We start from the raw sequence: 24,010 nt of genomic DNA on the forward strand, positions 1-24,010 counted from the left end.
TCGGCCACCTTCTCGACGCCTTCCTCAGCCGCCGCTGACAGGCACCTGCAGGGCCCTGACACACCAGGTGCAGGTGCAGGGTCCCCTCATCTCCAGACGCGAGGTTACCGTACTCACGGGTTGCCACACGCAGCTTCCAAGCGTGGCTCTGTCGTCCCCACCTGCCTCAGGCCGAGCGGGGACACGGCTGAGATGCAGGCCTGGCTGCCACCATCCGAGCCCTTCACCTTCCAACCTCATCCCACAGCGCGTGACATCCGACAGGAGCTGCCAGGCCACGGGGGGAAAGCATCGGCAACGCCAGGTTGGTGTTTTTCTCTCTTCCTGTCTTCCTGCCCGCTTGCTCTTCGTTTGGCTGCCAGATTACTGCTCCCCCGTGACGATTTGGCGCTTGTTTTGTTAACTTACCAGCACCAGAAGCACTGATTCATGAAACTGATGTCAGAAAGGGTTGTTTTTGCCAAAAGCGAATCCCACGTTGTTCTGTTAAGTAAGGCTATATTACCTCTAATTAAATACGTAAACTTCCAAATGATGTGTTTATTATTAGCCTTAGCCTCTTCATCTACAAAATGGGAATATCGTACTCAGAAAAATTAAAGCCTGACATTTCGAGTATTTGCTGATTTTAAGGTGTGTCTTAAGAGGTCAAAATCTGAGATGTTCATGATGCTTAAGGACCTATGGCATCATTAGAAGATAATAGGAATATTTATGTTTAATACCTGAGGTTAAACGGATTTCTTTGGATTTCCCAACTGGACGATGAATTATCACTCACAAAATTCTGGTTATTAAAGGTGGTCAGGGGTCTTAAAAAGTCAAATTAAGGGGAGTGGGAAACACATCCAATCCCTTAAGCGAAAGCTTGCAACACACAATACAACAGGTTCCCAAATCCTGAAGTAGGATTTTAAACTGTAATTAAAAGTAAATACTGTATTTGGACACACAATGGCTATATCCTCCCATCTGTGCTGAACAATTAATTACTCTTATTTTAACAATTTCAGTGCCTAACAGCCAAACCTCTGTTTTGTAACTGAAAATGAGGGGGTGGAGGGAAATCCTATCACACAGACAAATATAACAATAGCAGTAACAAAACTCATGTCTTGTTAGTCCCATCGCAACATTTTCAGTAATAAATACATATTTTAAAAAATCAAGTAGCATCCCTCATAAATAATTACCCGGCTTTAACAAGCACGTCAGAAAGAACATAAAAGGGACCAAACAGATATAACACATTACCTATATTTGTAGTAATGTCTACCATATATCAACTGCATATTATGAATATTAAGCTACAGAGTCCAAATGAGGTAGCATCAAACGTTTCTAACTTCTTACCAATTCAGCAAGATGCTATGAGAAGGCTGTTTTTCTAGAAAATTAAACAACCTTTTGTGAATTAGCACAATAGCACTTGTCAATAGCACTTTATAAACTTACAACTATACCCAAGTGTACGAACAATCATGTTGCTTGCACTAACACACACCTGCAGAACCTACTGTTACTGATGTCTTTAAGGCATCACCTACCACTACTGGGGTTTTTGGTTGTCTGCCAGATAACTTCTAGATATCTTGACACACAGCTAGAGCAAGAGCAATCAGGGAAGCCCTAATTAAACAGTCATTTATCAATTATGGTCATTCACAGATTAACTTTGTGAAGCTTGTGCCACAAGTTTGACTTGTAGTCACACCAGCTGTGTGCTAGGCAGCCTGTCTGAACTCGCTCAGCCCATCCAGCTCCTTCCAAACTTGCTCGGCTTGCACAGAGCGGCTGACCCATGCCTTGGCACGTGTTTTGGCTTCAGAAATCCCAGCAAAAATACAGAGTTCACAACTTTTCATCTAAAAACATATAGTACCTGATAGGCTCTAGCCACAATTTCTCCTGACTGCTTCTGTTATTATACAGTAAGGATTAGATGTTCAGGGCCATCTCAGTTCCTGTACGTATGATGAACTACTGCACCTCAGGTGACTCCACTAAAGTGCTTACACCAACAGACAAGTATGGGAGAGCTTGCAAAACAGCACTTTATTGAAGCAATCCGAGAAACTATACATTTTATACATATATAACTTGTGTAACCAAGATACAGGCAAACTAGGCCTTAGCCTTGGACTGCATTGTGCTCTATAACACAATATTCAGTATAAATTGTCTACATTACTACACAACCAAAAAGTTCTCCATCAACCCTCATATTTCATGCAATTTCTTCTAAGTACTAAAATAAGGTTAATTTTAGGTAAGCTGTCCATGCTACAACCCCGTGAGACAGAAGGTTGATCGTTTACCTAATAGCCTCAGCAGACATTATAAAATGGGACTAGCAAGCACAAAGTCCATTAACTCTCTTTTGATAAGAGCATTTTACACATCTTATATGAGTTTTCTACAAAAATGATTGTTTTGAAACTATTTCTGCAGAGAAAAAAATGTATTTTACAATAAAATATAACATTTTTAGCTTATATGAATATCTTAGCAAACTCTTAGGTATATTTTACATTTAAAATCCCATAGCATAATCCATTTCTTTTAGACCAGCTTCACAAACAATACAGCTGTAAAAGCAAAAGAAAATCCGTAAATTCTAATCTAAAAGAAAATCTGTAAGTCTGTTGCCTTCCTTATATTACAGACAGCTATTCTTTTTTCCTCTATCTTATTCAAGTCAAACAGCCTAATCCTTCAGTTCCAACTGATTTGTAACTCTGAATGTGTAAGAAAAAATAACATTTAATATCTTTCACTAGAAATGCAATCCAAAAGTAGCATAAAAGCAGCAAGTTGCCTTACATTACCATATCCTTCAGGCATGGAACAGCTTTGACTGCGGCCAAACAATCATTAAAGAAATGGTTACATTACAAAATGGGAAAAAATAATTAAAAAACTTCACTTAATTCTGAGTGAATACTCAAAGACTTCTCACCTTCACACAAAATACTTATTTATTGTATAAATAACATTAGTATGTAATGTAAATTGAAATTCGTTAAGAAGTGAGTTCTGTACATACAAGATGAAAATCCTTGAGAAAACCTAGTGTTCACATCATATCTTTGAGTTCAATTTACTTCTTTCAAGAAGATAAGGTTTTCCGACACATTGCCAGCAAATACTAATTAATGACCTTTAGACAGCAACACATTCCCTGCTTCTGAAACTGGTTTTGTGAAATACTCATGTACTTTGCCTGTGTAAGTAGCTATTCCAATTCAATATCACAACCTTGAGTCACAAGCCAGAGTTTTGGTTCAAATATTTCCACTTCAAATAGACCTCAGCGACAACAGAGGAAGCCAAGGTCTTGTTCTGCATAAAGTCCGTTTTACACTATTACAATTGACACTATATTCAATTACTTCTCTGTCTCCTTTCCAGACATCTTCCATGTCTGTTTATAAGTAACATTAGTAGATCCGATTAGATGAGTAATTCTACACAAGCTGTTTCATTTGCTGAAAAAGAAGGAACTCTCAAAATTGGTAGAATTCACAGGAACTTCACGACTCATTATTCAATAGTCATATTTGCCCTGGTTCCCCTCCCACACGTAATCGTGCATGTAAGCACCTCTCGCGACAAGACTGGTCCTGCTAGCTTCAGTGAGGCAACACACTAAGTCGGAGGCATACATTTTTGGAGGATATTAGGAGAGACTAACTACCCCTGAATGACCCTTCTGCCAGGTGGGCTGCAGGTACTGTCAGTGGAGGAAGGACTAGACCCCTGCTGTGCTCATGGTTCAGAGCATGTATAGCCTTCCCGTGGCCTCCTCTTTCCTCAAGTCACACACTTCTTCCCAATAAAGCACAGGATTTCTTTAATTAAAAGGAAGGGAACACCCTAACAAGCTTCTCCAACACAGGAATGCAAAAGTGTAGAAACCATGTCCCATAACACATGCTTTGATAAATCCTGCATGATTACATCAACAACTGCAAAAGACACGTGGCAATCCACACAGTGATCTGAGTTACAGATCAGCACAATGGAAGCAAGATCCCTAACAGTCAGTGTTGGGATGTATTTCTGTCAACATGACTTTGAAGGGAAGATTGCTGCTGCTACGTCTTAGATGAAGCAAAATTAGAAAAATACGTCCCAAGTGTCATCAAAAGGTTTTATTTGTCTACTTTCTAAAGGGGTCTAAATATCCATCTGAAAAAAAAAATATAAAAAATCTGCTGGTTTTATCCTTCTGGGAGCACACACAGCAAGGTGCTAGAGTCAGATCTTTCTTTGTACCAAGAGGCTATCAAGAGTACCGACACAGGGAAAGTGACCTGTGTTTCCACATCTGGGTAACTGAAAAGTGAAGAAATTACAAAGCAACAAGACAAACTAAAAAGAATATAAGTGGAGAGTGAGGTGGAGAAAAAAAAAAAAGCCAGTGATAATGAGAGAAAGAAAAATGGTTTACTAAATTCTAACTGAAAGCTTTGTCACAGCTAATTTAAAATACTCAGAATCTTCTTTCAGTTTTAGAAAGCTTATGAAAGAATAAGCTAAATTTAAACCCTGCTTATTAAGAAAATTAAAAATGCATGAAATTAGCAACATTTCTACATTCACGACTATCAAGCTGTCTAAAATTTACTGGAACAGCAATGACAAACGACTACTTTTGACAACAGTTACCCACAGAGCGTTTGATAATTTATTCTGAAAAGCAGTAGATGTCTAATAGTAACAGAAAAAGAGGAATATTGTACTTTGTACTTCTGCACAAATTTGTCAGATTCAATGCTTACATTGTCTTCATGTAGATAAATCGACTTGTCCAAACAGCCAGCTACGTCATTACTATTTAATCAATGCAGCAGCTGCAGAACTGCCAGAAGGCCATCACGTAACAGAGGGGACTTGACCATGGAGGATTTCACAACTGTTCATTTTTCTCTTCCGCAAGCGTGCAGATTTCTATACAGAATTACACATATCAGCCCAAATGTTTCTACAGAAAACATTCAAATTCTTCCATGGCTGTGACAGTCCATTAACAGAAGAAGCCTGGTTGTAGTTTTCACAGACTTCCAAGATAAAACCAAACCAAATGTAAAAGGACACAGATCCTTAGTAATTCTCCTTTATAGTAATACCTCATGTTTCTAGTAAGCTGATAGTACTGCTCAATGACAAACTGCTTGCCATTCTGCAAGCCAATTTTCTGTTCAATCAGTACAGTTGACACGCACCGTGATATTTTATTTCACACAGCAGAGATGTGGTCAGAAGTCTGAGCCACGTAACATGCATTAACGGCCTTGCCTAAAGCCCGTTGGTTTTAGCGGGGATTTGCACCCGTCAATGAAGACAATACAAAACCTGATACCCAGCAGATTAACGTCAGCACAATGCCCTGTTGTGCTGGGAACGCTCCTTTGGGTCTTATGCTTGCTTGGTGGCAAAAGCCAACCATCCTACATTGCCTTCAAAGAACTTCAGCTGAACCAGCTGAGCTCTGCCTACCTTACGGGGCAGCTGGTTTTGTTCTACTTTGCCTGAAAGGCACTGAGGCTGTATCCATGAAACCTCCCTGATGCCACTTTCAGAAAGTGACAAGTTAAAGATATAAGAGAGGGACATGTTTGTTGCTGGTGACAATGAGTGAAATTTAACTTTTAATGTCATTTTTTGATATCAAAATAGATTGTGCAGTAGCCAGAGGAAAGATACGGGTTCATAACATATGGCAGCACAGTAAGGTGTGAGACCATCCTTGTTTGGTCCATTGCACATGGTCTTCTGAAGAGACTGTAGAGTATAAAATGCAGATGTTGAGAACAACAAATTCTCACGTAATTCTTAGTATGACAAATATGAAGTTGTTATCCCCCAAGTGATTTTTTTCAAGTTGTTGTTGTTTTTATTTTGTACTTCTTTTCTGATCCATAGGCTAACTGCTTTCAGTGCTACCAAGCACAAGTAGCACGGCTTCCATTAACAACCCAGCCTCGTTACAAACACGACAAAGTCAAGGGACCTCTGCCACTCGGACTGGTACCTTCTGTACTGGCTCTCAGCAGGGGCCAAGGTCCTCCAGCAGCAGGCAGCCAAGCACGTTCTTGCAGCAAACAAGATCAGAGGTCTGCCAAATGTAGCCTGCCCACCTTCCCCACTGCACAAGCCCGGTCTGGGGCCTACAACACTCATCGACACTGTTTGATCACCAGCTGATTATGGCATTGCTCTTCTTATCAGACAGCACTGGAGTCTAGCTGGCACTTCATACTGAACTAACCTGGAACAGATTGAGAGTACTGAAGTTCTAACAGCATTAGTATTTTTTTGACCCATTGTGCACCTTGCAAAATTATTATTTTTTTTTAATAGGTTGATACGAAGTACGCTACCATGGCTTCCCATTCCATTTTGAACATCCTTTACATTTTTAACTGAATACTTCAACAACGTTCTCAAATTTTTGTATTTTTATGTTTGGGCTTGAGGCAGGTAAAACGCAGTTTCCTCTAATAAGCTTTATAAGCAGAAACACTGCAGTTCCCAGTTTCTTGTTCCTCCTTGCTCTGAGGCCCACAGAAATAGCTGATGCTTCTTAATTACAACTTTACATTGCTGCAAGCCATTTATTTTCCTTCAGAGCTCAGTTACATTTTTCCTCTTCCATTATCTGCAACTGAGCTTGTTAACTATTATTAGGCTGGAGAAGTCGCTCAGCTGCCAGAGGAGCAAGTACCCTGACTTTAACAAATTTAATAGGATTAGTTCTTTGGGTACGGACATCAGCGCTGAAAGGGACTGTTCTTCAGGACTGAGATGAGAACATCTCTTTATGCTGTATTTCAGCAAGTTATTAGCTACCACCAGGGCAATTTCTGGCGTTTCAAGCCCTATGTTATTAATCTGCTCCGTATCCTGAGCGCTTGGAAGGAGCTCAGGTATCGGGCACATCCACCCGTGCCTCAATAACCCCGAGAAAACACAGCAGGAACGGCACCAGCCAAAGCTCCGCTCCACCCCTCCGACCACGCTTCCCGCACGGAGAGCCCCACCGGTTCTGCCAGGGCGGTGAAACAAGCACAGGAGCCCGGCGGTCGGGGGGGCTCGCTCGGGGTGCCCGCAGCGCTCCACGTGCACGTGCCCCGCGCGCGGCCGGCCCCGCACAGCGCCCGGGGACCGCGCAGCGCAGCCCGAGCCGCGGGGAGCCGCGGGGAGCCCCGGGGCCACGCGTCCCGTCCCGCCCCGCCCCGCCGCGGTGCCGCCTGCCCCGGCCGCTACCTGAGCTGCTTGGGCTCCAGCTTCAGCTTCTTGGCTTGCGGCTCCCCCGCTGCCATCTTCGCGGCGCGGCGCGGCTCGGCCCGGCCCCGCCGAGCAGGGCGGGGAGTGGGGGGGAGGCGCGGGGAGCAGCCGCTCCGCCCGCCGCCGCCGCCCGGCCGCCGCCGCTCCGCCCGCCCGCCCCGACCCCCCGCGGGCGGCCCCGTCCCCCGCCCGAGGCCGAGGGGCGCCGCGGGGCCGGCGGCGGCCGCGGGGCCGGGGGGGAGCCGAGCGGGCCGAGGCCGGGCCGGGGCTCCCCGGGGCCGCCGCCGGGAGCCGCGCGGAGCAGGCAGCGCCCCGGCCGCCCGCGCCTCCGCCGGGGGGCGGCCCCGCGCCGCCGGGCCTCGCCGCCATCTTGGCCGCTGCCCCGCGAGCGGGCCGCGCCGGGCAGGACGCGGAGGTAGGTGGGGGGCGGGCGGCGGCACCGCGCTCAGGCGGCCGGGGGCAGCCCCGGGGGGCTCGAGGGGGCAGCGGGCACCGGGAGGGGCTGCGCCGGGTCGCCGGGGAAAGGCCCGGGGCCTGCGGGAGGGGATGCACGGACCCCCGGCCATAGCCCGGACCCGCTGCCAGGGGATGGGGATGGGGATGGGCATGGGCATGGGCATGGGGATGGGCATGGGGATGGGGATGGGCTGCCCGAGCCCTGGCACCCAGCGCCCCTCAGTGCTCCAGGGTCACTGCTGCCAGCCTGGACCTTTCAGCCTGAGCGCACAGCGCTTGCCTCATTAATCAGCAAGGGTCCTCCTGAGCGTTAGCCTCTGTAATGTGCCCTGGGCGTTAATCCGCTATCACCCATCGCTGTGCAGTGCACCCTTCCTGCCCTGCCCAGTGCGCAGCTGGGGCAGGCTGCAGCTCCTCGCCCCCTGTGCCAGGGGTGACCTGCCCTGAGGTACAGTGCATTCACCGCTCCCTCAGCACACCGAGGTGTTGGTGTGGCTGAAGGAACAACTTCGTTAAATGTCGCTGTGGTATAAACGACCAGGCAAAAAAAAAGATAGTCATGCCTGAATAATGAAAATTTGTGTTCATAGAAGGCAGACTGCAGTATGGGAATGGCAAAGCTGTTTTCCAGGAAAAGCACAAGCTAATTGAATTGCTCATGGAAGAGGTAAAATGATAGAAGCACTCTTGTACAAAAGGACTGTGCCAACCATGAGGCTGATTCAGCCAGCAGTTCCCAGCAGTTAAAAGCCTTGCTGGTACATCACTGTAAATATCTGGGATTTAGTCTGTGGTATCATGGGTGTTGGGTAACTCAAAAACCACAAGCACACCCAGATTTGGGAGAAAATGAGTCAAGAAGATTCTTTCCTGTCTGCATGCACATACCTGAACATTCCTCACTGATGGCAAATTAATCAGTAAGACCCCTCCACGTCCTCTAGTACTCAGCTTTGCTTTCCTTGTCCAGAAGTGAAGTTTCCAGTTGTGACAAGTAGCTATGTACCAGTTAAGTCCCAGCCACACCTTCAAGCAGTGCTCTCCTTATGAGCAATTCTGCATTAAGCAATATTAGAGAAATTCTGTCATGAGAATTTTTGAAAGAGAAATTGGAGTTCATGAGGTAGAGAGGCCTGAACAGCAGGTGACAAATGGCAGCTGTACATCACAGCTGTAATAATGGGAAGAAACCAAATTAAACCTTTTCACAATGTATTTTCTTCCTCCTGCTTTATTTTCAGCCAACCTACTTCCTGTACCGCTTTACTGTATATTAAACTTAGTTAATACACAAACAACACGCAATATTGTTTTTATGCTTGTTCAGCGTACGTGCATAAGGGGCTGCTCTTTAGCAGGAACTTTTTGGAAGGTTCTGTAACACTCAAAATTCTGGAGCCTGATTTTGATCAGATATGATGGTAGAATTAAAGAGTACAGCTCTGTTCTCTACTTGTGGAAGAGAAGGTAAATAAAAATGGGTATGTGCCTTCCTTTACCATTTGGACTTTGGACTAGTTGTGTCAGAGTGCACGTCTGTTAGGGAGAGCTATCGTTTCCAGCAGAGCTGCAGTGGTGCTTCTTGGCTCAGGTCTAGGATTTCAGTAGTGCGTGGCTCTGTGGCCCTGCACTGTCCTTTCATGAACCTTGAGTGCCTCTTAAAATAGAGCCCATGAAAAGAGTGGCATAAAGCTGGTGGCACCCTCGCTGCAGCCTGTCAGAGGTACAGGAGCAGTGAACTGGAAGACCAACTCAACACATTTTCCCAAGTAACTACTGAGATGAGGCTTTGTGTCCTGTGGTCGAATCCTGCTGCCTTGGACATTCAAAGTTTCTGGTGGTTCTGGGAGCCTGACAGTCCTATCGGTCTGTTTCTGAAACTCCTGGTGATGAGATATTGGCCGTACTGTTTCAATTTGGTCCTCTCTCTGTCTTTATTCAGTAATGCTTTCAGAGAGTGGATTTCTTAAATGGTCCATTAGCAGTCCTAGATTCCCCGATTTGGACATAAATTGTTTTAGAAATGCTCCATCTTCATGTAAAAATGTCGCTTCAGCAATTAATTTTTAATAATATTTTTTTTCTGGGAGACTTTATTGGGTTTTTAGCTTTTACAGTGAAACCTTCTGTTCCTGCAGATCTCAAATGGAACCACAATTATTCAGTATCTAATACTGCTTGATTATTCTGAATCTAATATTGTTGTGTTGGCAAGAGATGGAACAAGCTTGCCAGCATTTAGAAGATTTATGCTGCATTGTACAGAGGCACCATGCAAATATATTATTGGAAAGTTGATCAGTCAGATGAAATGCTGCACAAATTGTTATGCAGGATGTGATTTTTTTTTGGTATAAATATGGAGGAAGTTGGAGAGGCTGTTCTGGACACTAAATACTGATTTAAGACAACATCAGAATATTCTCCGAGGACTGCTTCCTTTCACAATCAGTTCCAGAAAGTCAGTAACAAGATTTTAAGCAAGAGGGAAGGTAAATAAATGTACATTGAGTATCTGGGAAGCAAAGTGTTTTGGCTTTAATAGGGATGAGTTTGCTTATGAGATGTACATCTGAGTGGTTGTTGCACGGGCACCAGCACTTGATGCTGTTAGGTGGCCGCTGAATTGGTTCTGGGAGTTTTGCTCGAGTAACAAAGAAAAACACTGGGCACTTCTTTAGAAGGGGTGCAAATACATTTTCACCCTAATGTGTGGGTGCCTTAAGCTGTGGGCACCTTATAAATGAAGAGATTAATGACAACTTCAGGAGCAGCAGTAAGATATGCTAACAGCAATAGGAGCCCTCCAAAAAATAGAAACAAAAAACCTTGAAATTACAGACTGTTCTCATTTTAGTAAGATCTGAGGCTCACAACTACTGCTGTTGTATGCAGCTAATTGTAAGTTCAGAGCTGTCACGTTGGCTGCCTTGTAAATGTCATTGAAGTGTTTGATAGGACTTCTCCTCGGTAGTTTTCTATTTTAAGAGTCAGTGAATGGGGCTTGGGGGGAGGGAAGCAAAAGTGGTTTGGTTTTGCCACATCTGTGGCACGTTTGTGACATATCTTGAATTTATTGCAAAAAGCTAGCTTAAACTACCGACCAGCTGCTTGTGACAAAAATACTAACTGAAGTAGAAATAGAATCATCTATTTGAGCTTATTTGTTTCTCCAGATTACTCTGAGCATTTGATTACTTTCCATTCTCTTAAGGGCTGGAAGTTCATTTCCACAGATACATAGCAGAGGCTCAGGCAGTCTGCTCCCACTAATCCTTGTGCCCTTTGGGGCAGCTCCGCCAGATGCAGGGGACGTGGGAGCTCCGGAATATTTTCCAGTGATGGTTCCACATCGAGCCCTGTTCAGTAACACTCTGAAGGGCATTGCAAAGGTCAGTGACAAATTCCTTGGGTCCTGTTTTTTGGAGTTCTGGCTGTAATTCAGCTCAGTGTCAGGGAAAAGCAGCTGGCAACAGAATTTCTGCCATTAGTTACATTTTAGAGTACTTGGTTGTAGCTAAGGACAAGCCCATACAGGCAGTGTTTTTCCCATGATCACAGCCCTTCCAGCTTTCCAATGAGCTCCGCTTTTGTCTCGTAAGCCTGCTGTGATTTTGGTCCAGATGTTTCTGCCAAGAGATGGGGGGGAAAAAAAGTGAAATTGCAAAATCCAGATTTAGTCAAAAGAAAAGGCACAGAGTTGGAAATAGCATATTTGAAGACATCTAAGTTAAAATATTTGCGTTTTCTTTGAGGGCTTCACGTTTTGAAGAGTGAAAATGACCCCGTAGAGCCGTGAGGAATTTCTTAGGTCAGCACCTTAATGAGGGTGGGAGCGAGGTCTGCAAGAAGCAACCACGCAGCCTGTGCTGGGCTCCTCGTTGCTGCAGTGACGGGAAGATCTGCAGCCAGCAGGAGTATTGAAGGATATCTGCCTATTAAACATTACCTTGAATGGCTTCCTCTGGACTAAAGATGCAAATAATAAACCACAAAGTCCTTCAGTCTGCTTCCTAGGTAGGCCTCGAAGCAGCGAGATGGGAGGCACATCCTTTTGAAGGACATCCTTTATTTTACACAGGGTGTTTGCGTGCTGCCCTCTCAAAGTGGTGTGTGTGTCCGCTGCTGCAGAGGCACTCCCTGGTTCTTGAATTCTGGCGGTGTGCCTTTGCTGCTGTATTTTAAACCGATGGACTTTGATTCAAGACCTTTACCCTCAAAGCGTCCCAGCTCCTAAGCTTTGCTCTTTGCCCACTGGTATTTACTTGACCTAATGGTGTGAGGAATCTCACTGTTACTGGAGTGATTTCTAATGTTTAGCTTTTCTAATCCTTTTGTCTTTGCAAATCTCAAGTACTGACGGGGTAGAAGGACAAGGTTAGATAATGAGAAAAACTCAGGGATGTCTCCATGTCTTATATGAAGCCTGGCAGCCAAAAAATAGAGTAGCAGGGAAATCCTCGGTATTGGAAGCACCGTAAGTAAATTTTGTTAAATCTTACCTTATAAAAGATATGTTTGTAGTAGTACCAATTGCAAGGTAGACAACATCACATCCATCTGTATCTGGCTGGTGCCAGTTTGACAGTGTGGGGTAGGTGAAATGGGTTTGCGTTGCGTTGCTCTACGAGCTGCTTTACTGTGGTCAGCACGGGCAGAGAGCTGACCCGCTGACCGATGGAGCAGGCTGTGCCTGTGGGTAGTGGGGTGCTGAACGTCTATACAAGCTGCAAGGCCAGAGCTACAATTTTCCAGAGCACTTCTAATTAAGTTTCTCATTAGCATACTGCTAAAGGCTGTGAAGGAGGAAGGTGCATGAGGGGTTGTGAAGGGAACGCTTGCTCTAAAAGCAAAATCAGTATGTATCATGGGACATCCTCTGACACGTACCAGGGGACGGGGAAGGCAGCGAGGTGGGAATTTACTCCTGGTTTCCACAGTCACCGTAAGGCCATAATCTGCCGGGCACGGCCCCTGGGTCAGTTTGCTTTTCCACCTCGCCCCAAGGCCGCACAAAGTCACGAACGCAGCTGGCGTCTGGGCATCTGGGGCCGATGAGTAAATAGGGGCAGGGGTCCAACGCCACCGCCCCTCTGGCCGTGCAGGCCCTCCCTCCACAGCACATAGGTCACGGCCTGATACCGTGCGTGGGATTCATGGCAGGGAAGAGGCCGTGCCAGCAGACACTGCTCCAGCTGGGAGCCGGCTGCAGGCAGAGCGCGGCAGCGTGGCTGCACCTAGGTCGCGATGCTGTTGGCGTGCTGCACGCTGTGCTCGTTAAAAATGCAGCGTAACGAAGCAGTGGCTCCTGACCTAGAACCGGTGTGAACATTTACAGCAGGACAGCTGCGAGGGCTTGAAGGCACTGCGGGATCCTTCGTGGGGGCAGTGTCAGCCACGCTGCGGGTCAGCCCTGGGATGAACGCCCCCACCCAGCTTGGGGCGCACGCACTGGGAATGGGGTTTTACGGCCGGTAACAGATACACTATTGTATCCATATTAAAATGTACAGAGAACTATTCTGAGCTTTACAGCTGATCACCTTCATATGTTTGGCTGCCTTGGCGCGGAACAATACTGACATTCAGCGGTTGATTATGCTCAGCGCCGCTGTGCGGCTATCCGGGAGATTTTGGAGGTTTTAATGTCCAGCGCTGGCTAAGTTCAGAACATGTTTAGTTAAACTGGATTACAGCATTGTGTCAGGGCTCCTTTGTGAGAACGCTGTGCTCATAGTATAAAAATTGCCTGTTTGGATTTTAGCAAACTAAATTAGAGATTAAATTGGTTCAGAAAACGTATAGCAGAAATATGCAATGGTGTCACTTTGTAGCTTTGTTTTCTTTCTCACTTTTAAAAAAATCCGCAATCACCAATTCCAAAGTAACTTCCCCTTATGTGCTGCATTGGCTTAATTGGATTTTCCAGTCCACAGATTGGCCGTGGGTCCCTTTGTGCTTACCACTAAGGACAGCATGCTTTTGACAGGAGTTGCCTGGGATGCGGTGCGGTCCCAGCAGGCCCACTGGTGCCTTGCTGTCATCTGCCCCCTCCTCTGCACCAGATGTAGCGCGCTCTGGCAACGCAGCAACTTGCCTCAGGAAGCTGATTTGATCAGAATTGCCTTTTTCCGTGTCAATTTATGACCAGACCAGTTTCCTAATATAGGTAATTGCAGAGCTGCAGGACTGGTAATATTGATACTTGGAAGGCAACAGGGCTGAACAGAGGCAGCTTCTTCAACTGCAGAACGAGTTTATGCAGGATGCAAGTACCACTTCAGCTTGAGGAGCCTGTGCTTGGGTTAAATTTTGATGGCTTTGTTTTCTAAGCCTGAATTTAAACTTAATTTTTTCAGTGTGGTTATGCTGCAGGTCAGCCAAGGCTTTATAGCTTTATAGCTTCCATAGCTTTAAATATAGCTTTATAGCTTCCATAAGCTGAACCCTCACAGCATTTGTCTCTGGTACAGATGTGGAGAAAATAGTTGATTCACTTTGGTTTGAATCAATAACTTTGTTCACTTACTGTCGCATTGCAAGTTGAGAAGTAGACTGGGAATTAGTTTTTTAAAAAGGCAGATAAGCTGCTTTTCCCAAGAATAAAATGAAGGATCAGTGGCTGGGGTATATTATTTGTAAATCTTGAAAGATACAAGAAAAAAAAACAGTCACATTCCATAACTGCAGCTAATGTCCCCCTTGTTTCATGAGTGAGTTAGTTTTTCATTGTATTTTAGAGGCTATTTTTTTCATTTGAAACAATTTTGTTAGGTAAAACAGGTAAATTTATGTTTTTGTGTACTTTTAATGAATTTCAGTCCTTTATCCAATTGCAGCTTAGTGTAGATCATAAGCAAAAGACTAATTAGCTAGCAAATAAAAAACACTTTTCTTGTTCACTAGCTAAAGCTGACAAGCTAATGAGATTTCTCTTCGAGATACCACAGTGCTCAGTTACGCATGCAGATGTTATGCAAACTCCTCTGCCACGAGGAAAAAAAAAGGAAACTTAAATCATGAAGTTATCCTTGCATGTTGCCATGCATGTTTGAGTGAGTGCCGACTCAGGACAGTCAGCTGTGCTTTAAGAAATAAATTACAAATGCCTGGTATGGATGCAAGTAGAAGTCAAGGGTGCTGGCTTCTTGCTTACATTGTGATACATGGTAACAGCTTAATCCATTGTGGATTATTTTGTGGCAGAGCATTCCTTAAATAAAGAAAATGGATTTTTTTTTAAAGAGAGCACTATCCTAAATTCACACTGCATATTAGTAAACAATAGCCATAATAAGAAAGGGAACGTGGGAGAAGAAGTAATGTTAATCCTCAATTTCTTTTGTTTATTTTAACTTCTTTGAATTTGTTTCCAACAGAAAATGATCCACAGCCTGTTTCTTATAAACTGTTCTGGTGATATATTCCTGGAGAAGCACTGGAAGAGTGTTGTGAGCCAGTCTGTGTGTGATTATTTCTTTGAAGCTCAGGAGAAAGCAATCGATGTTGAGAATGTGCCTCCTGTCATCTCAACGCCACATCACTACCTCATCAGCATCTATCGGGATAAAATCTTCTTTGTGTCTGTCATACAGACAGAAGTGCCGCCGCTCTTTGTAATCGAATTTCTGCACCGAGTAGCAGATACTTTCCAGGTCTGTCACCGTTATGTAATATTAAAATTGAAATAATTCCAAAGGAATTTTTGTATAGATGTCTTTTAAAGAAAGGTAATAAACTGTCTTGCCTGTGACTTTCCCCTTTGCAGTTGTTAAGTCAATTGCCGGTTTATAGAGGAAAAGAGAATTGTTTTGTGTATTCATTTGACTTCTAGAGACCAGCACACAAGCACTAAAACCCAAATGCCAGTTTGTAAAAGCTGCCTTTTGTCTGTGAGCTTTCATACTGTTCGTGTTATATAGATAAACTAGGAGGAACATGCAGTCAGGAAGGAAGAGATGTGAAATGAGAGTGAGTTTTCAACTTCTTTGACAGACACGGTAAATAAAGGAACCTCTCTGAAAACTGGTCATTGCCAAAAGGTAGTTTCCATATTTTACAGCAGTCTTCTAACTTAAGACGTGTTAATGTTCAGAAATGGGAGAACCCTTGGGACATATGTACATAGTAAACCAGATTACATTAATTTCACTGTTCACACTGCCTTTAATTCTAATTAGATGATAAATGTGACCTGAACATATGATGCAGTCACAGTATAGAAGTAGCTTTTCAGCTTAGGCACTAAAGTTCTTTGAGATATTGGGGGGTAAGCTGGAAAAAAAAAAAGGCAGAACATTTTAATGGGAATAAAAATCCTCTTTATAATCTCTGATTTGTTTAGGATTACTTTGGCGAATGTTCTGAGACTGCAATTAAGGACAATGTAGTTATTGTGTATGAGCTTCTGGAAGAAATGTTAGACAATGGCTTTCCACTGGCAACAGAATCCAACATACTGAAGGAACTGATTAAGCCTCCCACAATTCTGCGCTCCGTCGTCAACTCCATCACAGGTATGAAAATAAACTTTCAGAGGTGATGGTCAGCTTAAAAGCAAAGCCCCATCATGCTTCATAGCTAAAAGGTAATATCGTATTGGCGTGAGTGTGTAAGGTGAGAGGTCACTGTCGACCGGCTGGTTGAGAAAAAGCAACTTCTTCCTTATTTGCAGTTTATGCATGGACCCTTCGATGTCCCCATGAACTGCTGGTCCAGCCTCAGCTGCTGAAGTCCCTCAGGAATAGCAGTTCCCAGCTCAGACAGCACATACTGGAGACAGGTGCTCAGGGAGTGGTACAGAGCTAGCCCAAGCCTTGAATAACTGAGGGGCACTGGAGAAGGTTATATGTACTATAAGAAATGATTGTATAAAGGTATATAACAGCTATCTAATAAATCTTTGCTGGCTGGGAACAGACAGCCTGTCCTCGGCCCCCCGCCACCCTCAGCATCCATCACGCTCGGTGCAGTTTCGAGCTGCTGTAAACGCACACGTCTTGCACTGACAGAGCCACGTGTCTGTCAGCTGAGCTGGTGGAATCTGCCGGTCTGGCAGGCAGGAGCAAGGGCGGTAAGCCATGAGGTGTCACATGGGGCCGAGGATACGTGAGATGTTTGCCCGTACATTGTGCTGCAGACGGGCAGTGGGTGGGCTGCAGGGCCACGCAGGGGCAGCGCTCAGAGGAGTTGGTCTTTGGGGTAGGGGTAGCACACGAGGTTTAATTTTTTGTTACGGTCTCATTGGTGTTAAATTGTGTGGCATTTTTTGTGTGTTTGTGGTTTTTTTTTCCCTGAAAAATGATATTAGCAGTTATTTCACAACCATGTAGCTCACGAAGCCCTCTTCTCACACTGGGTGGTGGTAAGAGCTGCAAGCCAAGGCGGCAAGGCAGGCAGGGGCAGTGGCCTCCCTGACAAGGAGCCAAGAAGTTGAGCCAATGAGTCAGGGCCAGATCAGAGCTGGAGATGATAACAGGGCCAGCTACAGATCAGCGATCACCGGGTAAATCCATTATGATCAGGCAAGTCAAGCTAGAAAGTTCAGTCTGTGGGCCAGGGGCTGGATCAGCTAGGCACAGATGTGGCTGTCACATCCCTGCAGGGTAGCTCAGGTGGGCACCAAGAGTGAGAGCCTTGGATTTAACAGTAGTTCCAAAGTGAAGGGGGTGGAAACTCTCCCTAAGGCTTCTTCCAGGTCTTTCTCCATAACAGCTCTTATCAGCAAATTGGCCATGAAGGCAGCCAGATAGAACACCAAGAAGATGGGAAAAGGGTACTCGGAGCCTTTGCAGGGAGCTATGATGTGTTCAGCTGTAGTGATGAAATCCTCTGGAGGATCTAGCCCCCCATCTACTCCTACTCAACCCTGCCGCTGACCTGAGCTTTGTATTTTGCTGAGCACAGTATTAAATTAAAAGCTCTAAGTCTGGATGCATCCATAAAGTTTGTTCATGGCACCTAACAAATGGAATTTTAGTGGTTTGGGTTTTAGTTTGCAAAACCTGGGGGGCCAGATCTTACTTTGATTCTTAATTGTGGTCATTGCAACATTACACTTGTAATTATTACTGATTTTGAGTTCTTTTCCATTTTTAAGGCAGTAGTAATGTGGGTGACACACTTCCCACTGGACAGCTGTCCAACATTCCTTGGCGCAGAGCAGGGGTAAAATACACAAACAACGAAGCCTACTTTGATGTTATTGAGGAAATTGATGCGATTATAGACAAATCAGGTAAGATGCCTTGCAAACTCATTTTTGGTTGTTGACTGTGTCTGCATCTAACCATTAGTGTTTAGAGAGACAACAGTCTACTTTTTTTTTTGCACTTGTTTCCTATGCATGAATCTATGTCTTAAATAGAAATATATGACCAATTCAAAATGACATGCCGAAATGTATTCCTTTAGTTTACCTCAGAAGAGCAATATGCTCAAAAAACATACTGTACAGCTAAAATAAATATTCTGTACTTCAATATTTTCTGATTGCACGTTGTTTGTCTCCTGAGATACAAATGGAAAAAAATACTTCATTTGTAATGTGATGGCAAAACTATCTTCCCATGGTTCTTGCCAATAATCTATCTCCTTGTTTATGGGCCATCACGTGAATGAGACAAAAGAAGTCATCAGCCTTCCTCCAACAGCAAGACAAAACTTGTTCCAGGATTGCCGGAAGTGTTGTTTTTCTTGTGTATAAACTAGAGTTTCTGCGTATCTTCTAAAAGAACCTTTGCTTGTAGGACTAATTAGTGCAGAGTCCTGCTCATTCCTTTCTATCCTTATGGAGCACTTAAGAAAATGATCCTTTTCTGGGTACAGTGCTTAGTAGTCTTGTGTTTTCCTTTGGCTATAGATCTATTTAACATCAAGGTGAATAGGTACTCTTCTTGTTAAACAGGCTGTGTTTGTGAAAGCTCAAGCTGATGATGACAGCTTGTGCTTTATGGCACAAACTTACTGTGTTTCCATATTGACTGTTTTCTTCTGCTTCAACTGCCCTGCTGCACCTCTACAACCTTCCCCCTTTTTCTGGAGACAGTAGACAGTGTAGATGAAAGGAAGATTGAGAGCTTGCATATTCTGGAATTTTTACTTGCACGTTGCTTGCAACCACTTCAGACGTACCCAGTACAAGCTCTTTGTAACAGCCTGCAAAGGTATAATTAGCTGATTTGGAACAAGATGTTTGCTCTGGTTCCTGTATTTTAGCAAGCTGCCCAGGCCACAGGTAACTGGAATGACCTTTCCTATCTCTGCTTGGCACGTTCCCGAGTGTTGTGTAAATGTCATCTGTGCCCTCTAGCTGCACTGCAGGTTTGGTAGGCCCTTGATAATGTATTAAGTGAGGTGTCCTTTTTTTTTTTTTTCCTCTTCCACAGGTTCCACAGTCTTTGCAGAAATCCAAGGTGTTATTGATTCGTGTATTAAGCTCTCAGGAATGCCGGATCTTTCTCTTTCTTTCATGGTAAGTTTAGCAGTGTGTTTGTCCATTTTAATTGCTTAAGATGCATTTTTCTTAATGAACAGAGCTAACCAAATGTGAAAGCACAGCTACTACTTGATATGTTAAACAAGAAAAATAATACATCGAGTTTTAAATTGTATTGCAAAAGTTGCTGCACTGTTCAGTAGCTGGGATGGGTTTTGTCTGTACACAAAAATATGCTTGTGGGAGCTACTGTGTTGTGTCAGACCAGAAATGCGTTGAGCTCAGTAATGCATCTCAGAAAATGGCGAGAAAAGATACTTAAGAGTACAAAAAGCAGGAATTGTGTAGTAGTTCAGTAGTTAGTTCAAACTGCTGATGTTTTATGAGATTCTACTTACCACTTTACCGCTATTTACAGAATCCAAGGCTGCTGGATGATGTCAGCTTCCATCCATGTATTCGATTCAAACGCTGGGAGTCTGAAAGAGTCCTTTCGTTTATTCCTCCTGATGGGAATTTCAGACTGATCTCATACCGTGTCAGTTCACAGAAGTACGTTCTGGTTTAGACATGCTGGTTCTTTACATACTTTGATGGAAAGCATTAGATAACTGTAACTGCAGATTTTTCCTTTTTAAGAGGGGAATTTGCATTATTGCCAAAAAACGTGTTTTCAGATTTTGTCTGATCTGGTGCTGTGTCCCCACTAAAGAAAACAGCGTTTCAGCAAGCTGCTGATAGCGAGCAATCATTTTTCAGTGGGATAAACCATGTGTGGTAATAATGCAGGGCTATTGATTTCTGGTAATCAAGGTTGCTGCTAGATGCTTTGTGGCTAAGTTTCTGTGTAGACAGAGGATTCATATCTTCATAAAAAGAATAAAGCAAAAAAGTCAAAATTGTCTTAATAATATTGTCTTCTCTTCTCAGCTTGGTGGCAATTCCTGTATATGTGAAGCATATGATCAGCTTTAAGGAGAACAGTTCTTCAGGAAGATTTGATGTTACCATTGGACCAAAACAGAATATGGGAAAAACAGTAGAAGGTGTTGTCATGACAGTTCACATGCCAAAAGCAGTACTTAACATGAACCTCACCGCTACACAGGGCAGCTATACGTTTGATCCAGTTACTAAGGTAAGGCTTAATTTTGAATTTATTTACCTCAGGGGACATTAGAGCAAGTCCTACATACTGCAAAGTAGTAGAGCACTGTTCCACACATTGCAAGAATCTTTCCCTTCAGCGCGTTTATGAATTAAAATATTCTCTTTAAGATTTACTTTTCCAGTCTTAGAGATGCACCAAGTGTGATTTCTGGTTATTTCTGGTATTCCTGCCGCTGCACCTTCACTCCTGCAAATATTCTTCTTCAGTGTATGCAGCGGTGTTTTGCTGGTGCTTTCAGCTGTAGTGTATTCTCCAAGCTATGTTATTAAAAACATACTTAGCTGGACAAAATGCAGTAGAGCTGAAAACAAAGAGCCAGAAAAACAGGTGGCAGGAAATCAGGAAAACCGCTTCCACAGAACTGCCTGAAGACACACAGGAAGGGAAACAGAGCAGGGGAGTCCTGCTTTCTTGCTTCTCAGTTGAGGTTTGCGACCTGAATTTCCCAAAGCTTCCAAAGCTTTTTAGTCCACAGGAAATATTTCACTGATATGTATTGAGCGAAGCCTTTCTACTGGGTCTCACAGCCTGCTCTGAGCTTTCTGCTGCCCTTGAAATATCTCAGGCCGCATTTGATGTGAATTCTGTGCAAAAGCTCTCCAAGTAACATTTTATTTTAAAAAGAACAGACCCTGATCTTTTAAGAATGAAAACACCAACATAATTCTTCGGGCTACCAGGCTGATTGCTGTACCCAGCCTGCAAACAAAAAGCTTCATCTGGACTTGGCTTTATAGGTGGTATCCATAAAGGCTACTGCTACCGCTTTCTCTTTCCTGACAAGGTGTTAACGTGGGACGTTGGCAAAATTACACCTCAAAAGCTACCGAATCTGAAGGGCATAGTGAACCTGCAGTCTGGAGCCCCCAAGCCAGAAGAAAATCCAAGTTTAAATATCCAGTTTAAGATCCAACAGCTCGCAATTTCAGGTAAGTGGGTGTTACAGGAAATCAATACTGATGGAGAATTAGCAGTAGCAAACAGTTAATCTTTGCATTGAAGATGCAGATCTGAAGTTAGTTGGGTTCTAACCCAGCAGTTAACCTTGCTGCCAGATGCTCTTGTTGGGAATTATGAATTGCCAGTTTTGCTCAAGAAAGGCTGTGAGAAATGTACAGAGGAATGGGCTTTTCTGTGTTGACTTGTGTGTTAAACAGAAGCCAACTACTACTTTTAGTGCAGAGGTGATTTAGTATGCTGCTCTCGACTTGCTATAGCCTTGTACCACTAAAGCCCTTTATAGTGTTCAAAAAGTGTTGTTTTAAAAAAATGCCCTTTTTCTTTCTGGAGCTGGCTAGTTTTTCATCTTCAAACCAATCTGCAAGGAAAATCGTAATGAAATCTCTAGACTAATGACCAAAAGTATATTTAAATGAAACAAAGCCTCAGCCTGCAAACACTTAAATACAAGTTGTCTAGCTGTAAAATGCTTCTGTAAGTAAGCTTTGCAGGACCAAGACCCTAACAGAGCAAAGCTTCACATTTGGATGGAAGGAGGATGTATGAAACTAGTAGATGAGAATGGGCAGTAGTGCATGTAGTGTCTTTCTAGGTAGTTACCAGGTTCTTTTGTTTCCTAGACTACTTTGAGTAAACAGGGGTTAGTCCTTGTATGAGAACAGAATTCCACACCTTACTCTTAAACTTGCAATCCACTAGCTTAAATATAGCAAACCAGTGGCTGGATGCCAAAGGCAGTAGACTTGTGGGAAAGCAGCAGCCAACCTGAAACTGTTAGGTAATTAATAGCTACTGCTGTTCCTTAATTACTAACAGAGGAATTACTGAAATTATAATCTCTTATATGAGAAGACTTCTAAAATTTGTCTTCTGCTTCACTGGCATTATTGGGAACACGAGGGCAGCATACAGACGCATTAGAAGGTGCACTCATCTGTTCAGTAGTTCATCCCTCATAAGGAGGATGTGACCTCACTGAGTAAAACAAAACAAAAAAATCCTTTCCCTCCTAGGGAAGCTATGATTAGGTGAGAAAAATGGTCCCTTCTGCTGTTTTAAACTGCATGAACTTGTGAAAGGGGTAGGAACATAAACTAGCTTCCTAGCTGACCTTAACTTGCTTAAAGAAAACAGGACTGTTAAACAGAGAAAGGAGATCTCTAGTATTTCGCTTCTGACTTTATACTCTCATTTTTGTCTTTTTCAGGATTGAAAGTAAATCGTCTAGACATGTATGGAGAAAAATATAAGCCTTTTAAAGGTGTCAAATACATTACAAAAGCAGGAAAATTCCAGGTCAGGACATGAGAAGATGCTCTACTTCTAAGAGGAAATTCCCCTTAAAAAATGACTGCTTAGTGACTTATGTTGCTATTAATTAGGTGCCGATTAATTAATAGACACACTGATTAGTTTGGGAGCAAAGCATTTGTGCACAGCAGCTCTTAAAATGGAAGTGTAGCTTAGTTTTTCTTATTATGGCTTTAAAATAAGGTACCTTTTTTTCTAATACACCTTTACTTTTTTTTTTCTTTTTTTTTTTTAACTGAATTGTTGTGCTGGTGAATCATTTGGTATAGGTGATCCACAAAATGTTGTAAACATACACTGCCAGATACCAAAGCCCAGAGGCCAAGCACATTATGAAGGCCAGACAGGCCCTTGGAAAAGTCTTGTAGAGGCACATTTTGCTGCTGTAGCTGCCTGCAAAGAAATCTCAGCTGTTCTTACAGCCAGCTGCAAGTTGGCATTCCACAAAGCATCATGTAATCCCTTCAGAAATAGAGCAGCCGGGCAGGGGTCCCAGAAGGGCCTGGGACATAGCAAATGTCACTCCTGGGAAAGACCTTCTAATGAAGAAAAAATATTTTCCTTGCTGTTTACAAGAAATCGCCTTTCCTGAGAAGCGTTTGCCTTAATCAGCTTTCATTTGTGCCATCTGCAGATGAGCTGATAAAAATAACATTCTGCATTAATATGGGAGGTGATTGTTGCTTCAGTAATCTACTTTCTTTCCATTCAATCTCATCATTGTCATTTTTTTTAAGAATACAGTTGCAGAGAGTACGATCTATTTTTTATGTGAAGCCTTTGCTTTGGTTTAGATGTTCCACTTGTTTGAAGTGGATGCCACCAGATTTGTGCCATGTGTATATTGGAGTGTAGCTTTTTAGATAGCACAATAGAAGTGTCAAGTGTATTTAATGGTTGTGTGCTTTAATGTTATGAAATAAAGGGAACTCTACTGCAAACACATTTTCTCGTGTGAAGTATTCACTACTGTAAACTATCCAAAATGCTCTTTAAATAAGAGACATCCAATATACAATTAAATAAGTAATTGCTACCTCTTCACTGAACTTAATTACTATGCAGGTATTCAAAGTTTAGGAAGAGTATTCATGAGCATGGCAAGTAAGCTTGTGTGTTGTTTTTTTTTGAATGTGGGATAACTGAAATGTCACAATCTAAGCATTAAGGACAGAGCAATGATGATGCAAAGCAGACAAAACAACTTCTTACGCACCAGCATAAGCTTACTGTATCTATAAACCAGTATATGCCCTAACTTTCCTGCCAGGGTTCAAACCATACATTTGGGCAGTACATAACAGGCTGAGAAACCCAAGTTTCAGAATTAAGGAAGAGTGGGATACTAGAGAATCTTTATTTCCTTAATTAATATGGATTAC

At 43.4% G+C, this 24,010-nt stretch overlaps 2 protein-coding genes across 3 annotated transcripts in view; one reads left to right on the forward strand and one right to left on the reverse strand.

Annotated features, from left to right (window-relative positions):
- The window catches only part of ADK (adenosine kinase), a 278,657-nt gene extending 271,299 nt beyond the window's left edge, over window positions 1-7,358 (reverse strand). Inside the window, exon 1 of the mRNA XM_032190900.1 lies at window positions 7,273-7,358. Within this exon, the coding sequence (XP_032046791.1) occupies window positions 7,273-7,328 (56 nt within the window). The 5' untranslated portion in view covers window positions 7,329-7,358. The remainder of the gene's footprint in view (window positions 1-7,272) is intronic.
- On the forward strand, window positions 283-23,573 carry AP3M1 (adaptor related protein complex 3 subunit mu 1). 2 transcript variants are annotated; one of them, XM_032190898.1, is made up of 9 exons: window positions 283-304; window positions 15,129-15,404; window positions 16,094-16,265; window positions 17,849-17,986; window positions 19,137-19,222; window positions 19,605-19,738; window positions 20,117-20,324; window positions 21,142-21,286; window positions 22,525-23,573. In XM_032190898.1, exons 2-9 carry the CDS (start codon window positions 15,132-15,134, stop codon window positions 22,623-22,625), a joined length of 1,257 nt encoding a protein of 418 aa, XP_032046789.1. In that variant the 5' UTR covers window positions 283-304; window positions 15,129-15,131; the 3' UTR covers window positions 22,626-23,573. The 2 variants fall into 2 exon arrangements, with proteins under 2 accessions (XP_032046789.1, XP_032046790.1); XM_032190899.1 differs by lacking the exon at window positions 283-304 and adding an exon at window positions 7,652-7,708.
- The last annotated feature ends 437 nt before the right edge of the window (window positions 23,574-24,010 follow it).

The sequence above is a fragment of the Aythya fuligula genome, chromosome 7 (genome assembly GCF_009819795.1).
Source record: "Aythya fuligula isolate bAytFul2 chromosome 7, bAytFul2.pri, whole genome shotgun sequence".
Lineage (NCBI taxonomy): Eukaryota > Metazoa > Chordata > Aves > Anseriformes > Anatidae > Aythya > Aythya fuligula.